At 33.6% G+C, this 13,979-nt stretch overlaps 3 protein-coding genes across 3 annotated transcripts; all 3 read right to left on the reverse strand.

Annotated features, from left to right (window-relative positions):
• Positions 1-1,120: 1,120 nt before the first annotated feature.
• On the reverse strand, positions 1,121-1,861 carry LOC130721859 (pathogenesis-related protein 1-like). The gene has a single exon (XM_057572442.1). It carries the CDS (start codon positions 1,790-1,792, stop codon positions 1,298-1,300), a length of 495 nt encoding a protein of 164 aa, XP_057428425.1. The 5' UTR covers positions 1,793-1,861; the 3' UTR covers positions 1,121-1,297.
• Positions 1,862-5,143: 3,282 nt separating this feature from the next.
• On the reverse strand, positions 5,144-5,992 carry LOC130726458 (basic form of pathogenesis-related protein 1-like). The gene has a single exon (XM_057577719.1). The coding sequence runs from the start codon at positions 5,926-5,928 to the stop codon at positions 5,434-5,436; it is 495 nt and encodes a 164-aa protein (XP_057433702.1). The 5' UTR covers positions 5,929-5,992; the 3' UTR covers positions 5,144-5,433.
• Positions 5,993-9,115: 3,123 nt separating this feature from the next.
• Positions 9,116-13,807, reverse strand: LOC130723577 (probable pectin methylesterase CGR3). Its single transcript, XM_057574682.1, has 7 exons — positions 13,651-13,807; positions 12,715-12,861; positions 12,411-12,450; positions 11,425-11,466; positions 10,176-10,547; positions 9,846-9,901; positions 9,116-9,490 (listed from the first exon to the last, which is right to left on the reverse strand). The coding sequence occupies exons 2-7, from the start codon at positions 12,835-12,837 to the stop codon at positions 9,338-9,340; spliced, it is 786 nt and encodes a 261-aa protein (XP_057430665.1). The 5' UTR covers positions 12,838-12,861; positions 13,651-13,807; the 3' UTR covers positions 9,116-9,337.
• Positions 13,808-13,979: the final 172 nt, after the last annotated feature.

Genomic DNA, 13,979 nt, shown 5'->3' on the forward strand with positions numbered 1-13,979 from the left:
TACCGGTAGACCAGTTATTCAAGTGGTGGAGCAATTAGACAGGGATTAACTGTTAAAAAGGAGGGTCCACCTAATATGCACCACTTTTTAGTGGTGTAATTTTGCACCACTATGTTAATTGTCCATTTTACCCCTGTTCAAAAAATTAATCCCATCAAAATCCACCCGGTAATACCAATATTTTTTTCTTTTTATAAAATAATTTTTTTAACAGGAGTAAAATGGACAATTGGTATAGTGGTGCAAGGTTGCACCACTAAAAAGTTGTGCATATTAGGTGCCACCTAAAAAGGAAGATAATTCTGGGTGGGTCACCTGCTTAAACATTGATGTACTTTTAGCCATATTTTTACTTTGTCAATTTACATGTTGTGCATGCGGCATGTTACTTAGAGCATCAGCAACAAAGAAACTTTGTGAGTTTCTTTATGACATGTCATCTGAAGTAAAGTTTCTTAACTGTTGCAGAAAATTAAGTTTCTCCACGTGGCAAGCAACTTTGCTCCAAAGTTTCTTTCTAGAGAAACTTTGCTCAAAGTTTCTCTTCTAAATTTAATGATTAAAAAATAAATAAAAAACAAATAAAAAAGCAAATTAATAGGTAATTGGATTTACAAGAAAGTAGTGTGGTATATTGTGAGATCCATTTAAGAAACTTTTTAGAATTTCTGGATTGGAGTAAAAAGTGAGTAGAATTTATTAAAGTGGTTTAAATGACGTGGCATTACCAAAATTTAAATTAGAAACTCTAATGAGTTTCTTGGATAATGATGCTCTTATAATATATTTTTAATGTGTTAAAATTAATATAAAAAATTCAAAATTGTTTTTTTAACTTCTGAATAAGGTTTTTCTTGACTCAAAAGTCTGGTAAAATAGTTACAACATATGGGAAAGTAGATATATTACAAGCTTTAATATATACTAGTTGTTCAATTATAATATCAAAAAATAGTAAAAGAAAGGAATACCATCGAGATTTAACTTATTAAATTAAGTACAATCCTAGCACAGAGGTTATTTTATTCAACTCAAATAAAAATATCTTGTACGAAGATACAGGATATTTGTGACTTTAAAAAAAAATACGATACAGCATGATAACTCACAGGCATAAACATTGTCATAAATTGGAAATTTCATTTATTAATTATTAATAAGATAGCCACTGCCTATGAAGCAATGTCTCCGACATAATGTAACACGAAACTAATACCGCGACATTTATTTATTTATTCTTAGTATGGTGATAGCTGCTAAGTGACCCAAGAGAATGGATCGATGATCACTTATTCACTTAGTAGGGTTTTTGGCCAACATAGTTGCCTGGAGGGTCATAGTTGCAAGTAATAAACGTGCCTCCTCCATTATCACATTTTACCTTAGCACATCCAAGGCGCATGGAGTTTTTCCAAACCACCTGAGTGTAATGCCCGCACTGTTTTCCACTAGCACAAGAATTAGAATTGTAGTCATAGTTTGCTTTCTCATCCACCCACAATTTCACTGCCCCTGTGCCACTTAGGTCAGGTTTTCCCCACGCCAGGTTCTCCCCGTAACGTCCACCACCACCTGAGTGGACCAGTTTGCAGTCTCCCTTACGTTGATTGGCATAGTTCTGTGCAAAAGCAGCTACGGTGTCATCCCAAACAAGATTTGGAACATTCACTGCTGACCTTGCAGCGTTGTGTGCATTGAGGTAGTCTGCACGTGAGTCTTGGCCATAGACAACATAATGTCCCAAGCACAAGACACACATTATTAGAGAAAGTGTAACCTTGGAAAATCCCATTTTTGGTTATTTTGCTTCTCCAATGTCAAATTAATTCAATTGGAAATGGGATGTGTTTGATGGAAAAGGTGTGTGAGGTATTTATAGGGATTTCAGCATGGAAATTTTGTACTTAAGGTGGCTGGCTAGCTCGTGAGCAAGACTAGTACTACATAGAATTTTCAAAATGATAGTGCATGTGTGTGTGACTGGAAAAACTTGATATAGCTTGATCATGAAGTGTAACAGATAATTGTTAAAGACTTGACTAATGACTTTACCAATACCACATATATTTCCCTTCTGCTATCATACCGCCGTGTGATAAAGGGTAAAAAAATATAGAAATAAATTAAATACAGACCTTTAATTTAATTTGATGTATATATGAAAATTAATACATATGCGTGCACGTAATTGCATGACGAACATATCCATGCGTACTCAATTTTGTCTCTTGCCAGAATGCTCTGTTTGCCTATCACTACCTTCAATCAAGGCGGGTCATGTGATTCATGAAATTTTCTTCCAAACACAAAAACTAAGTTTGGAAAAATGTTGGGTAGACAAAGAAATGGATAAGGAGAAAGAGAGAAGCAACGGATGGATGTAGTGTGTGTGTCTAGAATTGCATTGAACTCAACCTAGATTTTCATTGAATTCGACATTGCACAATTCAGCTTCTTCAATTTATGTTAAAGTTAATATGTCAAATTATAACTTTCCGTACGTTATTATGTGAAATAACATTTTCCCTTAACAAATAACATCAAACTGAACATGCACATAATATATGATATAACATGATAAAAAGAGAGATAAATAAAAAAATGAGATGTTTATAGGGTGTGTATAAGGTCTGTTTGTCTGCTTATTTTGTGAAATGATAACTTATTTTTAAAAAGTCACTTTGAATTAATTGTGTGTGTGGCTATCGATAATTAAAAATCAGAATTTGAAAAAATATATATAAATCCGATTATTTTTTCAAGTTATATCTTAGTAGTTTTTCAAATAATCAATTATTTTATTTTCTGATGAATAAAAAAATTAATAACTTTTCTGCAAGGGGTTCCTGGACTCTTTTGACCCTTTGCTTGCCTGTACCTTCTTATTATTGATGATATATAGTTCAGTTTTCTAAAAAAAAAAATCAATTATTTTTAGTGAATTTTTAAGCAAAAACATGTGTAAAGTGTTTTTTATTTCTGTTTTTTTTTCAATACAGTTTTTTAAATATAAAACACCACATTCAAACAGTTCTTTTTTAAAATAAAATTATTTCCCAATTTTTTTTTATCAAATCCCATATTATGTTTTAATACAACAAACTAAAACTATAATCAAATAAGCCCTGGGTTTTTATGTATCACAACCCTTTTGGATATTTTTGGTCGACGTCTCATGGATTAAAGGAAAAAGGCCAAGCCCGTGAAACAACTGGACCACAGCGTGTCAAACAAAACAAACTCTCGCAATATATCCAAGCCCTTTTAGTTTTCTTTTTAGGTCGAATGGGGCATTTATTTACTTAAAATAGAGGAATTTTATACCTGTTGCTTTGAATTATCATGATTTTTTTATAACAAATTTTTTAAATTCACAATTCAATTCTTCATAGTTTAAATAATGAACTGAATGTATTAAACCGTCTTATTTTCAAGAGGCATTCGTCATTTGTTACCCACATGCATTAGTAGTATTAGTAAAGTCATGCCATGAGCTTCCAAAAGTCTTCCTCTGAAATAGATAACTTTTTCTAAAGCAGCTTTCGTTATTCTTGCATCCACCTGCACAAATTATGCAGTAAATTCTGCCTAGTTAACCTCTAATGCTGGAGTCCACCCACCATTCATTTATACTACTCTAGAGAAGTGGAATATAATAGAAGATATAGCCAGAACCAGAAGGAAGCTATATTGATTGATTACCATACACACATGTGAATTTTCTGATATGTCACGGTTGGTTTGGTTCTATAAGCAACTGTTTTTTTATTATCAGTATCATTCGTTTTGTAAGCCGGCTATATATGTGTGTTTGTGAGAAAGAGAGAGCACGCATCTGATATTTGATATCGATTGGCATTATTGTATTGTAACCCGTGATTCCATTTTGGCACCACTAACTTCCTATCTGCGAACACCCCAATCATGCATGTACACAAACATTCAGCCAGGTACTTATATAATAATACTGGTTTCCACTCAATGTGATCGTGACTTTATCAGTTATTTATATTTTATAGAATTATGAAAATATTAATTATTTTAACTTCATTTTTTTTTATTTAACTAAGAATTCATAACGAAACACTAATAAACTAAAAGAGGAAAACATAAAAGAGAAAAAAAAATCTAATCACTATAAGAAATGGTTGGTTGAACGTCAAGACTTAGCGTTGGTCTTGACGCTAACTATAAATCGATGTAAAGTTGACGTTAAATGTTAAATGGTAATATCATTGAGTCAATGCTAATTAGCATCCTCTCAAGTTAGCGATCAAAAGCGTACGCTTGACCGACATAAAATTCACCGACCATTGTAGCATCGGCTTAATTGACGTTAATTTAATTTCAAATTGATGCGGCTCATTTATTCAACTCATGTTCTAGCATTTGCAACCTCAATGACTAACTATGATTGTGCTTTAGCGTGGCCGAGGCTAAATTTGATGAACACAAAGCTAAATTCATCACTATTAACATAATATGATTGAATGTTAGGCGACACATCACAATTAAATTCAAATTTTATTATTCTTCTCGTAAATGAGATCGCATACTTAATAAATTCTTTTATTTATTATTATTATATAGTCCAATATATATTGTTCTACCGATTATCTAACTCTAACTTTGGCCTATATCTAAGGGTATTTGTCGTAGCAATTTGGACTCATGCTCAATTAGGTAGGAGAGATCGAGTTAGCAAATAGAGAGGAGGAACTGAGAAAGAGAAACAAATAGAGAAGACAGATCTAAACTATCTCAGTTTGGTTTGCACACAACATGAAGAGATTTAATTTTATTGTAAATCATCAGTCCCTTCATTCTTTCATAAACTAAATTCTAGAAAGCATTTTAAAATTTTAGTTCAAAAATGCTATATACAGCACAAAACGAACTAGCCGGCCGGGGATAAATATAATTGGCTGCTTTTGAAATTCATTTTGTTTCATCTTAAAATTCAATTAATCTTTGCCCAGTCAGTGCTTGTGAATACAACCAGTTTTGTACCACTTGATTGCGTTCTTTAATATACATATGACCGTTACAAAATCATGACCATCAACTAAACATTCTTTTGGAAGCAATATACCATATCAGCTGTTTTACTTTTACTCCCATTCACCAAATAACATATTTAATGTAATAATAAATTCACACTAAAGCAAACTTTTAGCATGAGTTCTTTTTCATTATAACGGGAATATCACACTCGACATCCACATATTGTAATTTGACTAATTTCTAATCTAGCGCATAATGGCAATACACAAACATATATGCTGGGAGAGCTAGCTTGCTTAATACAGACCATTTGATCGATCCACCTGAGAATCACATTTTCACTACTAACATTTAGTATATATTATTTATAATATGCTTCTTATGCGCGAAATTTAATTTGTAGAGCTTGATCGGACGTACACAACCCAATCAATAAGGTCTATCTCCAACATAGTTGCCTGGTGGGTCATAGTTGCAAACAACAAAAACCCAGCCATTGTTGCATTTGGACTTAGCACACCCAAGATGAACAGAATCGCGCCAAACCATCTGTGTATAATGCAAGCATTCATCATTGACACACGAGTTGGACTGAGGGTCGTAGTTGGGCTTTTCGGCGAACCAGAGCTTTGCCGCATCTGCATCCTTCATTTCGCCGTAACCCTCAGCGATATTCTCACCATACGGCCCGTTAGAGTGCTCGAGGTTGCAGTCATGGCTCCTCAAGTCAGCGTAGTTCTGAGCGTAGGCTTCAAGGTTGTGGTTCCATGAGAGTGGACCCACACCAACCTCGGCGCGAGCTTGGTTGTGCACGTCAAGGAACTCTTTTGGGGAGCAGACTTCATGGGCTAGGGAAATGGTGCAGGACATGAAGAAGAAAATGGCTAAGATCATCATCACATGGTGTGGGATTAGGGACCTCATTTTTGCTCTTGGTTGTTGTTGTTTGGTTCTTTTGGTGAAGAATGGATGAAAGTGAAGGTTATATGCTCATTGTATTTATAGGGAGAGAATGGAGCATGTCAAGCCATAGAAAGGGGCTTGTTATACTCCCTTCTGAAACAATTTTTATTTTATTTTTAAAAATAGAAAAACTAAAGAACTTATTTAGTAGGAGTTGTTTTGTTTTTATTTTTTATTTAGTAGGAGTTGTTACTAAATCTCGTATTTTTAGTTTTCAATTAAGTTATAATTAAGTCTATTAATTAACTTCACATATATAGAACATCTCGTTTAAGTAATTGACAAAAATTCTTCTTATATTCACCAAAAAATAAAGTAATTCACAAAAATTAAAAGTTTGGAAAACTATTTTGATAATCCCTTTTAAACTTAGAACACTGAGAAAAGAATATGCGTGCTATAAAATATAAATTATCAAATATTCAAACTAGTGGGAGGCCTCTTCTCTTCCTCTCCTTTCTAGCTTAGGTTCCCTGAAAAGCAAAAATTCACAACAGTATGATTGTTAAATAATCAACAGAAAACGGAAAGTAGGTTCTTTTGTGTGTGTCTACAGAATACAAACAAAACCAGCATGTGGTCATATATGGCCAAAAGTGAGAGTATATTCCAAATATTAATATTTTTACTGCTCGCTAATACCCAAATTATCCCTTGTCTAGTTGTCTAATACTATTCCACTTTCTATAACGGCTTTTTATTAATTATTTCCATAACATTTATCATATTAAATTTAGAAATTAATTTCTATGCACCGATTTGTACCCAAAAAAATATTTCTATGTACCGACGGTGTAAAAAGTTTTACATCATCATTTAATCACAACCTTCCATTTTCTATTTTAGATATTATTAAATTCAAAATTAATTGTGAGTTATAACAAAATGGAGGGATGTGATTGAATGATGGTGTAAAATTTATTTACACCGTCGGTGCATAGAAATTAATCTCTTAAATTTAATTCAAAAGTCTAACCGAAAAAAGAAAAAAGAATATTAGAAATATTTACTTCTTCAATATTAATTGAATAAAAATAATAAATCTATTGCACAAATGAGTAAGGTCTATTCAGGTCGACTTGAGCAAGTTGGGACGACCCGGACATACATAAACCCTAAAATAAGTCATATGTCCGACACATTTAGGTCGGTCCTACAAGTTTAGGGTCGGGCCAACAAGTTCATGACTGATTTAGGGTTTGTGTTAGTTTAATGCTAAAAATGGGGGGGGGGGGGGAGATGAGGAGAGAGAGAGAGAAATTTGAAATCCCTTATTTTTTAAAGTTTATTTCAATTTCTTTGAATCTTGTTAGTAAAAATACCTAGATTAATTGTCATGGACTTTACAATTCCTTTTAAAAGATACCTAAACAATGTATTTCAAAATAAATCATTTTAAACTCCCTAAAAAATTATACTACCTCTAAAAATACCTCATCCAAATATACTTTTAAAGTTTTATAATGAAAATATGTAGATGATGTCATAGTCACTTATATAAAGTTCTAACATGCGTCTCGTTGTCATCCCAAATACAATGTATACCACGAGAAGAAGAATCCATTACTTTTATGAAAAGTCTTTCTTGCTTAATATGTCCATGCAACATTAATTTATTTGAGTTTATACATATAACATATGAAATTTATATTTTGCTTAGTCTACGTCTAATAGTAAAGTCATGTGACCAATTGTACTATTGAAAGTATGACTTACACATAACTATCACGTAAGTTAGATTTCTTTTTCAAAAGGAAAATTTTATTAAATGATAAATTAACTTGAGAACATAATTCTCTCAACTCTCAAGTGATCAATAATGATATAGTAGTAAGCAAGTTAAATTCCCATAATGAAAATAATTCAAGTTTGAATCCCTAAAAAAAAATTTGTTATGAGGAACATATAACCAATTTCAAGCAAAAGATAATATCCCTCTCAAAGAATTTTTTTTTTTCTCAAGTGAGTATGAAGAATATAAATGTGATGCATCAATCATAAGGGGGAGGGGCCAAGCACTCACATGCATCTCATGACTTGTGGCCACAAATTTCGGAAGCCGAAGATGATTTCTTGACATGAAAATACATATATGGTGCCAAATGTCATAAGGACATGTGAACTTTCTTATCCTTTTGTTTTCAGGTATTTAACTACTTATGTTAATGGCACTTTACATATTATTTATTTAATTTGAGGTCCCATTGGGACGCACAGTGTCTGCATTATTATTTACCAACAAAACACTAGAATATTTGTCAGTTGAAGTGAGGTGGAAATTTAACGATATTAACGGACATATAAGCCTTGGCCGCAATGTTTGACCTGAGTCACGAGAGATGAATGATGATTGAGGGAAGGCGAAAATAATACCATGTGAACTGTGAAGTGTGGCATTTTTACTTGCACTACTGTGTTGCCTTTGATTTTACATGTTGTTCACTATTCTCTGTTTATTCTTGTGGAACATAATACAAGTTCAATTGTCTCCATGGATGTCAGTGGGTTCATCACAATGTCGTGGCAGCGGAGGGAGTGTTTTAAATTCATCAACAAAAGTGTCCTCAAGCTACTTGAACATTAGTTAGGGTGAAACCATATCATCAGAAATGATGATGGGACCAAGAAATAATTGGTTCAAATGGCTTGATTTTTTCTGAAACAACGTCTTGTGTTCATGTTTGTGTATGGAAAAACTCATTAAGAGAGTTAACCACATCAGAAATGTTCGTGGATTGAAAGACGTCTTAGACAAAAAAAAAGGACAATGGAGAAAAAACAAGGGGAACATTGATTTCTCAGCTATCCTTGGTAGATGATTTAGATTTTTACGTATAGTTATGTTTCTCGGCCAGAAGAATTATTAGGGACTTGAAAATAGATGTAGTTTGCTTTGGTTTTTACATGGCATGCCCATCTCTAGTAGAAAAGTGATTGCAACTCGGTAAAACTTGCTAAAAAACAGGCTTAAACAAAATTATTGTCACATTAAAGACAACATCTATCACTGTATGAAAATATAACAAGCCAACACAGATTACCACAAATAGTCAAGGATCTGGTAAAGTAGAAACTAATTGTAATAGTTACTGAACATGTCAAATTGGCATGTTTTCTAAATAATGAATACTAAGAAACAAAGAGCCAGTGTGGAAACGTAAAATTATGGAAAATTATAAAGACAAAATAGTTTACAATGGGAATGTAAAAAAAGAAAAAAATTGATATCTTTTCATAATCGGATCAAATAAGACTATAATATCAAACATAAAGTATGGAACTTATACCCTTCGGGTGCTCTAAGTGCGAGCCTCGCCACCATGGTTTATTACCATGAAGTCTGTGGGTAAAACAGGACACAGTAAACATTTCAGGGGTATGATTTGAGGTGAAAAACTTGGCATGCTGGCTTGTATGCCTTCTTGGCTGAAGCCTGTGCAAACTTCTTTCCAGCAGTTTCATTTTCTTCTAATCCTGTCTGAACGAAAAACCTTATCCACCAAGATGCGCTCCGCAGTTTGGCCTTCATAAAAGATAAACAAATTAAGCAAAGAACAAATCCCACATAATCAAGAGTAGTTTTATTGATATTAATTCCGGTAGCAGATAAAACACTAGTTCATAACTTCTTACTTCCCATTATTATCAATATCAAAAGAATTGCTAGCAATACTAACATCCTTTCCGACACACTCTTATTAGTTAGCGGGTTTCACTAGATTGAGTGTGGAACCCAAGTGATCTTGTGAATCTCACATGAATTATCAACACATTCCAATTAGATAGAACAACATCAAAGCTAAGCTACAGGTAGCTCACATACCTATGTTGTTAAAAAGAATGAAAGATAACAAATTCAATAAGTAATAGTCACTTACGGGACGGCCAAATTTGGACACTTCTCCACCTCTAGCTCTCTGCTGACCTGGATAACCTACGCACGAAAATGAGATATCAGGAGAAAGAAAGCACGAGCATAATAGTAATTAACTTTCTATCATATCCAACAGTACTTGTGAAAAATAGAAGTAAAAAGAGCATTATTTGTATAAGCAATGAAAGACTGCTACGATCATCAATTTACTGTGGCTGGCTAGCCTTGGTGTATATAGCCCTAAGTAGCTAAATAAATACGCTAATATGAATGCCTAACATAAATCCAGTTCAAGACTAAGTTCACTGAACAGAAGCTTCACAAGGGAATGTACCTGAAAAGATAACAACACCATCAGTGGATACCCTCACCAACTCTGGCAGGGTTTTATTCAGGTACCTCGGAGATAAGTAATCCAATGCATCTGACACAATGACATGAGAAAATGACTTTGCACGGTAGGGTAGAGGAAACTTAATGTCAGCAACACGCACAATGCCCCTGCGTATAAGACCTTTACACTTTGCACTTACATCATCTAATTCATATGGTTCTATTCCCCAAACCTCAGTATCCTCTTCTAACAAACTCGGTACCAGCAAACAAGAGTCTGGGCCAACATGCAAAACCTTTCGCATGCTGTCTCCATATGCTTTCTTCAAAATGGGCAATGCATGTAGGACTTCTGAAGTGCATGATGCACCACCTGCATAGACACACTAGGGCTGTTTAAGTTGCTACTGAATTGTACTTAATCAAATTTGAAATCAACAGTCATACATTAGAACTTTAGAAGCCAATGAATTTCTACTAACTTATGAAATAAACACAAGACACTAACAATGTCTAACATACAGATTATGATGAGACAGTATCAAGTCCCAAATAAAAGTCTGTACCGCCTATGTAGTAAAAAAAATGTTATGAGAGATTTTGCACACTTGCTCACCCTAGAGTTCTATATTTGGATTACTATCTCTTTCCTTGTCTTCTATGGGACTGGAGAGTTGCCCAAGGCCTTAAAAGTTCCTAATCTGATCCAAATAATTCATAGTAAAGAGAGAGGAAGATGAGGGAAGAGAGCATGGTAATGAAATCTTAGGTGGTGATTTACCAAAAGCCAAACTAGCCATAATTTCTATCATTAGAGCACGAAGCTATGCCAATGGTGTATAGATAGCACAAGCACAGTCAATATAACTAATTTAGTCATTGAAAGCCGAAATAGAAAACAAAAGGTAAAACAAGATGCAGAATCCTATCAATGTACACATGACATGTCAATCATGAGTCAAAAACAAACAACTCTTCTCTAGTTATAGACCACATCATCCGCCTCAAAAACAAGTTACAAGGTGGTATTGCAAGTTCAAAAAACAATACCTCATTATGTGCATACTCATTGGAGGCATACCACGTAATTCAAAAATAAAAGGAGACACCTAAAACATTAACCATACTTGGTGGAAGTAAGGCATTTAGTGATTTAGGACTGCAGATTCATATACTCACATAGGATTTTTTTCAAGGAAATTGCTCTGTAAGCATAAGATTTTAAGTAATAAAAAGATAGTTTTATTTACCTTCAAGTTTGCTTACATCCTTAATATCACCACTAGATCCACCTGCCATGTGATCAAACAAATCAGGGTCAAGCAAATGCCAGTTCATGAAACAGAACATGTTCATTGATAATTTATGCAGTGATGTCTGCCAAATTTCTATCCATTTTCTTGCTAAAGTTGACAATTTGAGAATGACATAATGAAGCACAGGAAGAGGCAGGATATATGAGGCTTGTGTAAAACCTATGGATATACATGATGATGTAATTTCTATTATTTTTGGTTTCTTATGAAGATATAACTTACAGTTATGATCTTTACTGCATTTTGTAAGGTGATGGACAAAGTAAGGCTTTTAATTTAATACGAGTCTGCTTAATTCACAAAATCTGGTTGATATAAATTCAAAATACAAAATTGCAAGGCTAATAGGATTTGAGTTCACTCTTCTAAATGGGACTACAGTGTGCCTTTCTTATGAGGAAGTTATTGTGTCATTTTGTGTATAGCCTGATGTCAAGTTGCTACCTTTTTTTCATTTATATTCCTCATTTTTCTTTAGTTACATTGTTGTTATCTATTTAGAGTACCCCCACTGTATTATCCTGTGACCGTAGCATCGTCGTAATGAATTAAAGATAGGATACAAGCATACTAAACATTAATTTCTAAAAGGTTGTATCCAAAAGCATAAGTTTAATCTGGTATCTGAACCACAATATTTGGAGTGACAAATTCAAAAGAGCATTTCTATGTCCTCCTATAAACACTCATACAAATCCTCCTACTACTTTATAAAGAAAGCATTAAATGAAAAAATAAATGTATATCTTGAAACCTAAAAAACATTCAGTACACTCTTCAGTTAGTAAGTAGGATGATTATTAGAAAGACCGTGTATGATGATTTAGAACTGTTCAATTCAAAATCCTTATATAATTCTTCGATAAAACATCCATTATCATGAGAGTTTTAAACTTCAAGTCAAAGGATCAATTACAAACCTGAGCTGCTATAAATAAAACCAATGAGGAGGATTGCACCCTGAAAATTTGCATATATCAACTCATTAATTGCAATGTGTATTGAAAGCAAGCAGTGATGATTGATGAACATACTGGAAAAAGTTGACAGAGAAAACTATATATAGAGTTCGGAATAGAGGTAAGAACAAGTAGAAAATACCCATACATCAGAAAATGCAGTAATTACATCAAACAGGCGCAGAGAAATAATGCATATTAAACCTGATGATATCAGACTATTTCCATAATGAAACTTGATATAAACATTTCAATAGATATGTACCACTATAACAAGCCCAATAGATAGTAGAGGAGAGTTCTGAGATTTAGCCTTGATAGAGGACACAAATGATATACTTCCACCATCAGCTAACCGGCGTGAAGGATTTACTGGCCTCCTTGACATGATAATAGCAATGAGCCAATGGACCTAGCACAAATTAAGCAACAAGTTCAACACGGGGTTTTAAATAAATAAAATTGTTTCTACATCTATATTTCATCACATGTTTTCCACTCCTTATTTTAACTTGTAGCTATATGACAGTAAATATCTCTCCTGCCTAAGTTGTTTTGTTGTAGATAAACGTTTCTTAAAGACAAGGCCACCAATTTAATATCAGCTGAGAAGTAAATAAAAGATAAGAGGCTGCACATAGCACAATAGGTTATGCTTCAAACCAGAATCCCATGCCATCACTAGGAAAATTCAACTAAATGTGGAAACACTCGCCGTCTCCATAATTCCAATTAACCCCATGTGGTAGCAACTTAGCATAACCAAAAAAAAGTATCTTTTGCAATGCAAATTGCCAAGCAATAAGGTTACACAGCAAAATTGGCCAAACCATTCCACCAAAACCCGTAACAGAAAAATACAATTTTTAGTTAAAATTTTCATATCATTTTGCAATTTGCATTGAACACACAACTTAGCAAGTAGTTCAAACTAGTTCCAGATATTTGAACATAATAAACAAACTCATCACTCATTTATTTACCAAGTTTCAATATTTTGAAGAATACTTAAGCTTAAGCACAAAAGGAGCAAGATCCAAAAAAGGGGTTAAGCTATAATCCACTAAGAAGCTTAAACAGATCCAATTGAGCAAATGATACACCTTAGAAGGAATCAAATGGTAAATGATGAAACTTTAGAATAAAAATGTAATCTTTACTACATGGAGTTCATGAAGATGAGAAGAAGCAAAGTGGGTACCTGATTGATACTGAAATGAAATGAAGGAAGGTGGAGATCTCTTGAGTCACCGCCCAGATCTGTGAAGTGTTCTCACTCTGAGCTGAGCTGTGACTGAGAGAGACTCAGATACCACCGACTGAATTTAGATTCTGTCATTCATACTATTTTATTTTTATTTTTTATTTTTATTTTATCTGTTTTTGGATAATTTGTTTATTCCACTTGTGTTTGTGTGTCTTGCAATCTTTTCTCCTCACTTTCCGTGTCATTGCATTTTTAAATTGATTTCGGGGTTAAGTTGTTTGATTTTTTTTATTCGGTCACCTTCGGATACCGACTATTCATAA

The sequence above is a fragment of the Lotus japonicus genome, chromosome 6, assembly GCF_012489685.1.
Source record: "Lotus japonicus ecotype B-129 chromosome 6, LjGifu_v1.2".
NCBI lineage: Eukaryota > Viridiplantae > Streptophyta > Magnoliopsida > Fabales > Fabaceae > Lotus > Lotus japonicus.

What these genes read in the sequence shown, in the direction of transcription:
- LOC130721859 (XM_057572442.1), bottom strand. Translation starts at nt 1,792, where the DNA reads ATGGGATTTTCCAAGGTTACACTTTCTCTAATAATGTGTGTCTTGTGC.
- LOC130726458 (XM_057577719.1), bottom strand. Translation starts at nt 5,928, where the DNA reads ATGAGGTCCCTAATCCCACACCATGTGATGATGATCTTAGCCATTTTC.
- LOC130723577 (XM_057574682.1), bottom strand. Translation starts at nt 12,837, where the DNA reads ATGTCAAGGAGGCCAGTAAATCCTTCACGCCGGTTAGCTGATGGTGGA. An exon ending in TGGTGTTGTTATCTTTTCAG is followed by an intron (nt 9,902 to 10,175) that starts GTACATTCCCTT and finishes TTTCGTGCGTAG; the next exon opens with GTTATCCAGGTCAGCAGAGA. An exon ending in TGTCCAAATTTGGCCGTCCC is followed by an intron (nt 9,491 to 9,845) that starts GTAAGTGACTAT and finishes TCTTTTATGAAG; the next exon opens with GCCAAACTGCGGAGCGCATC.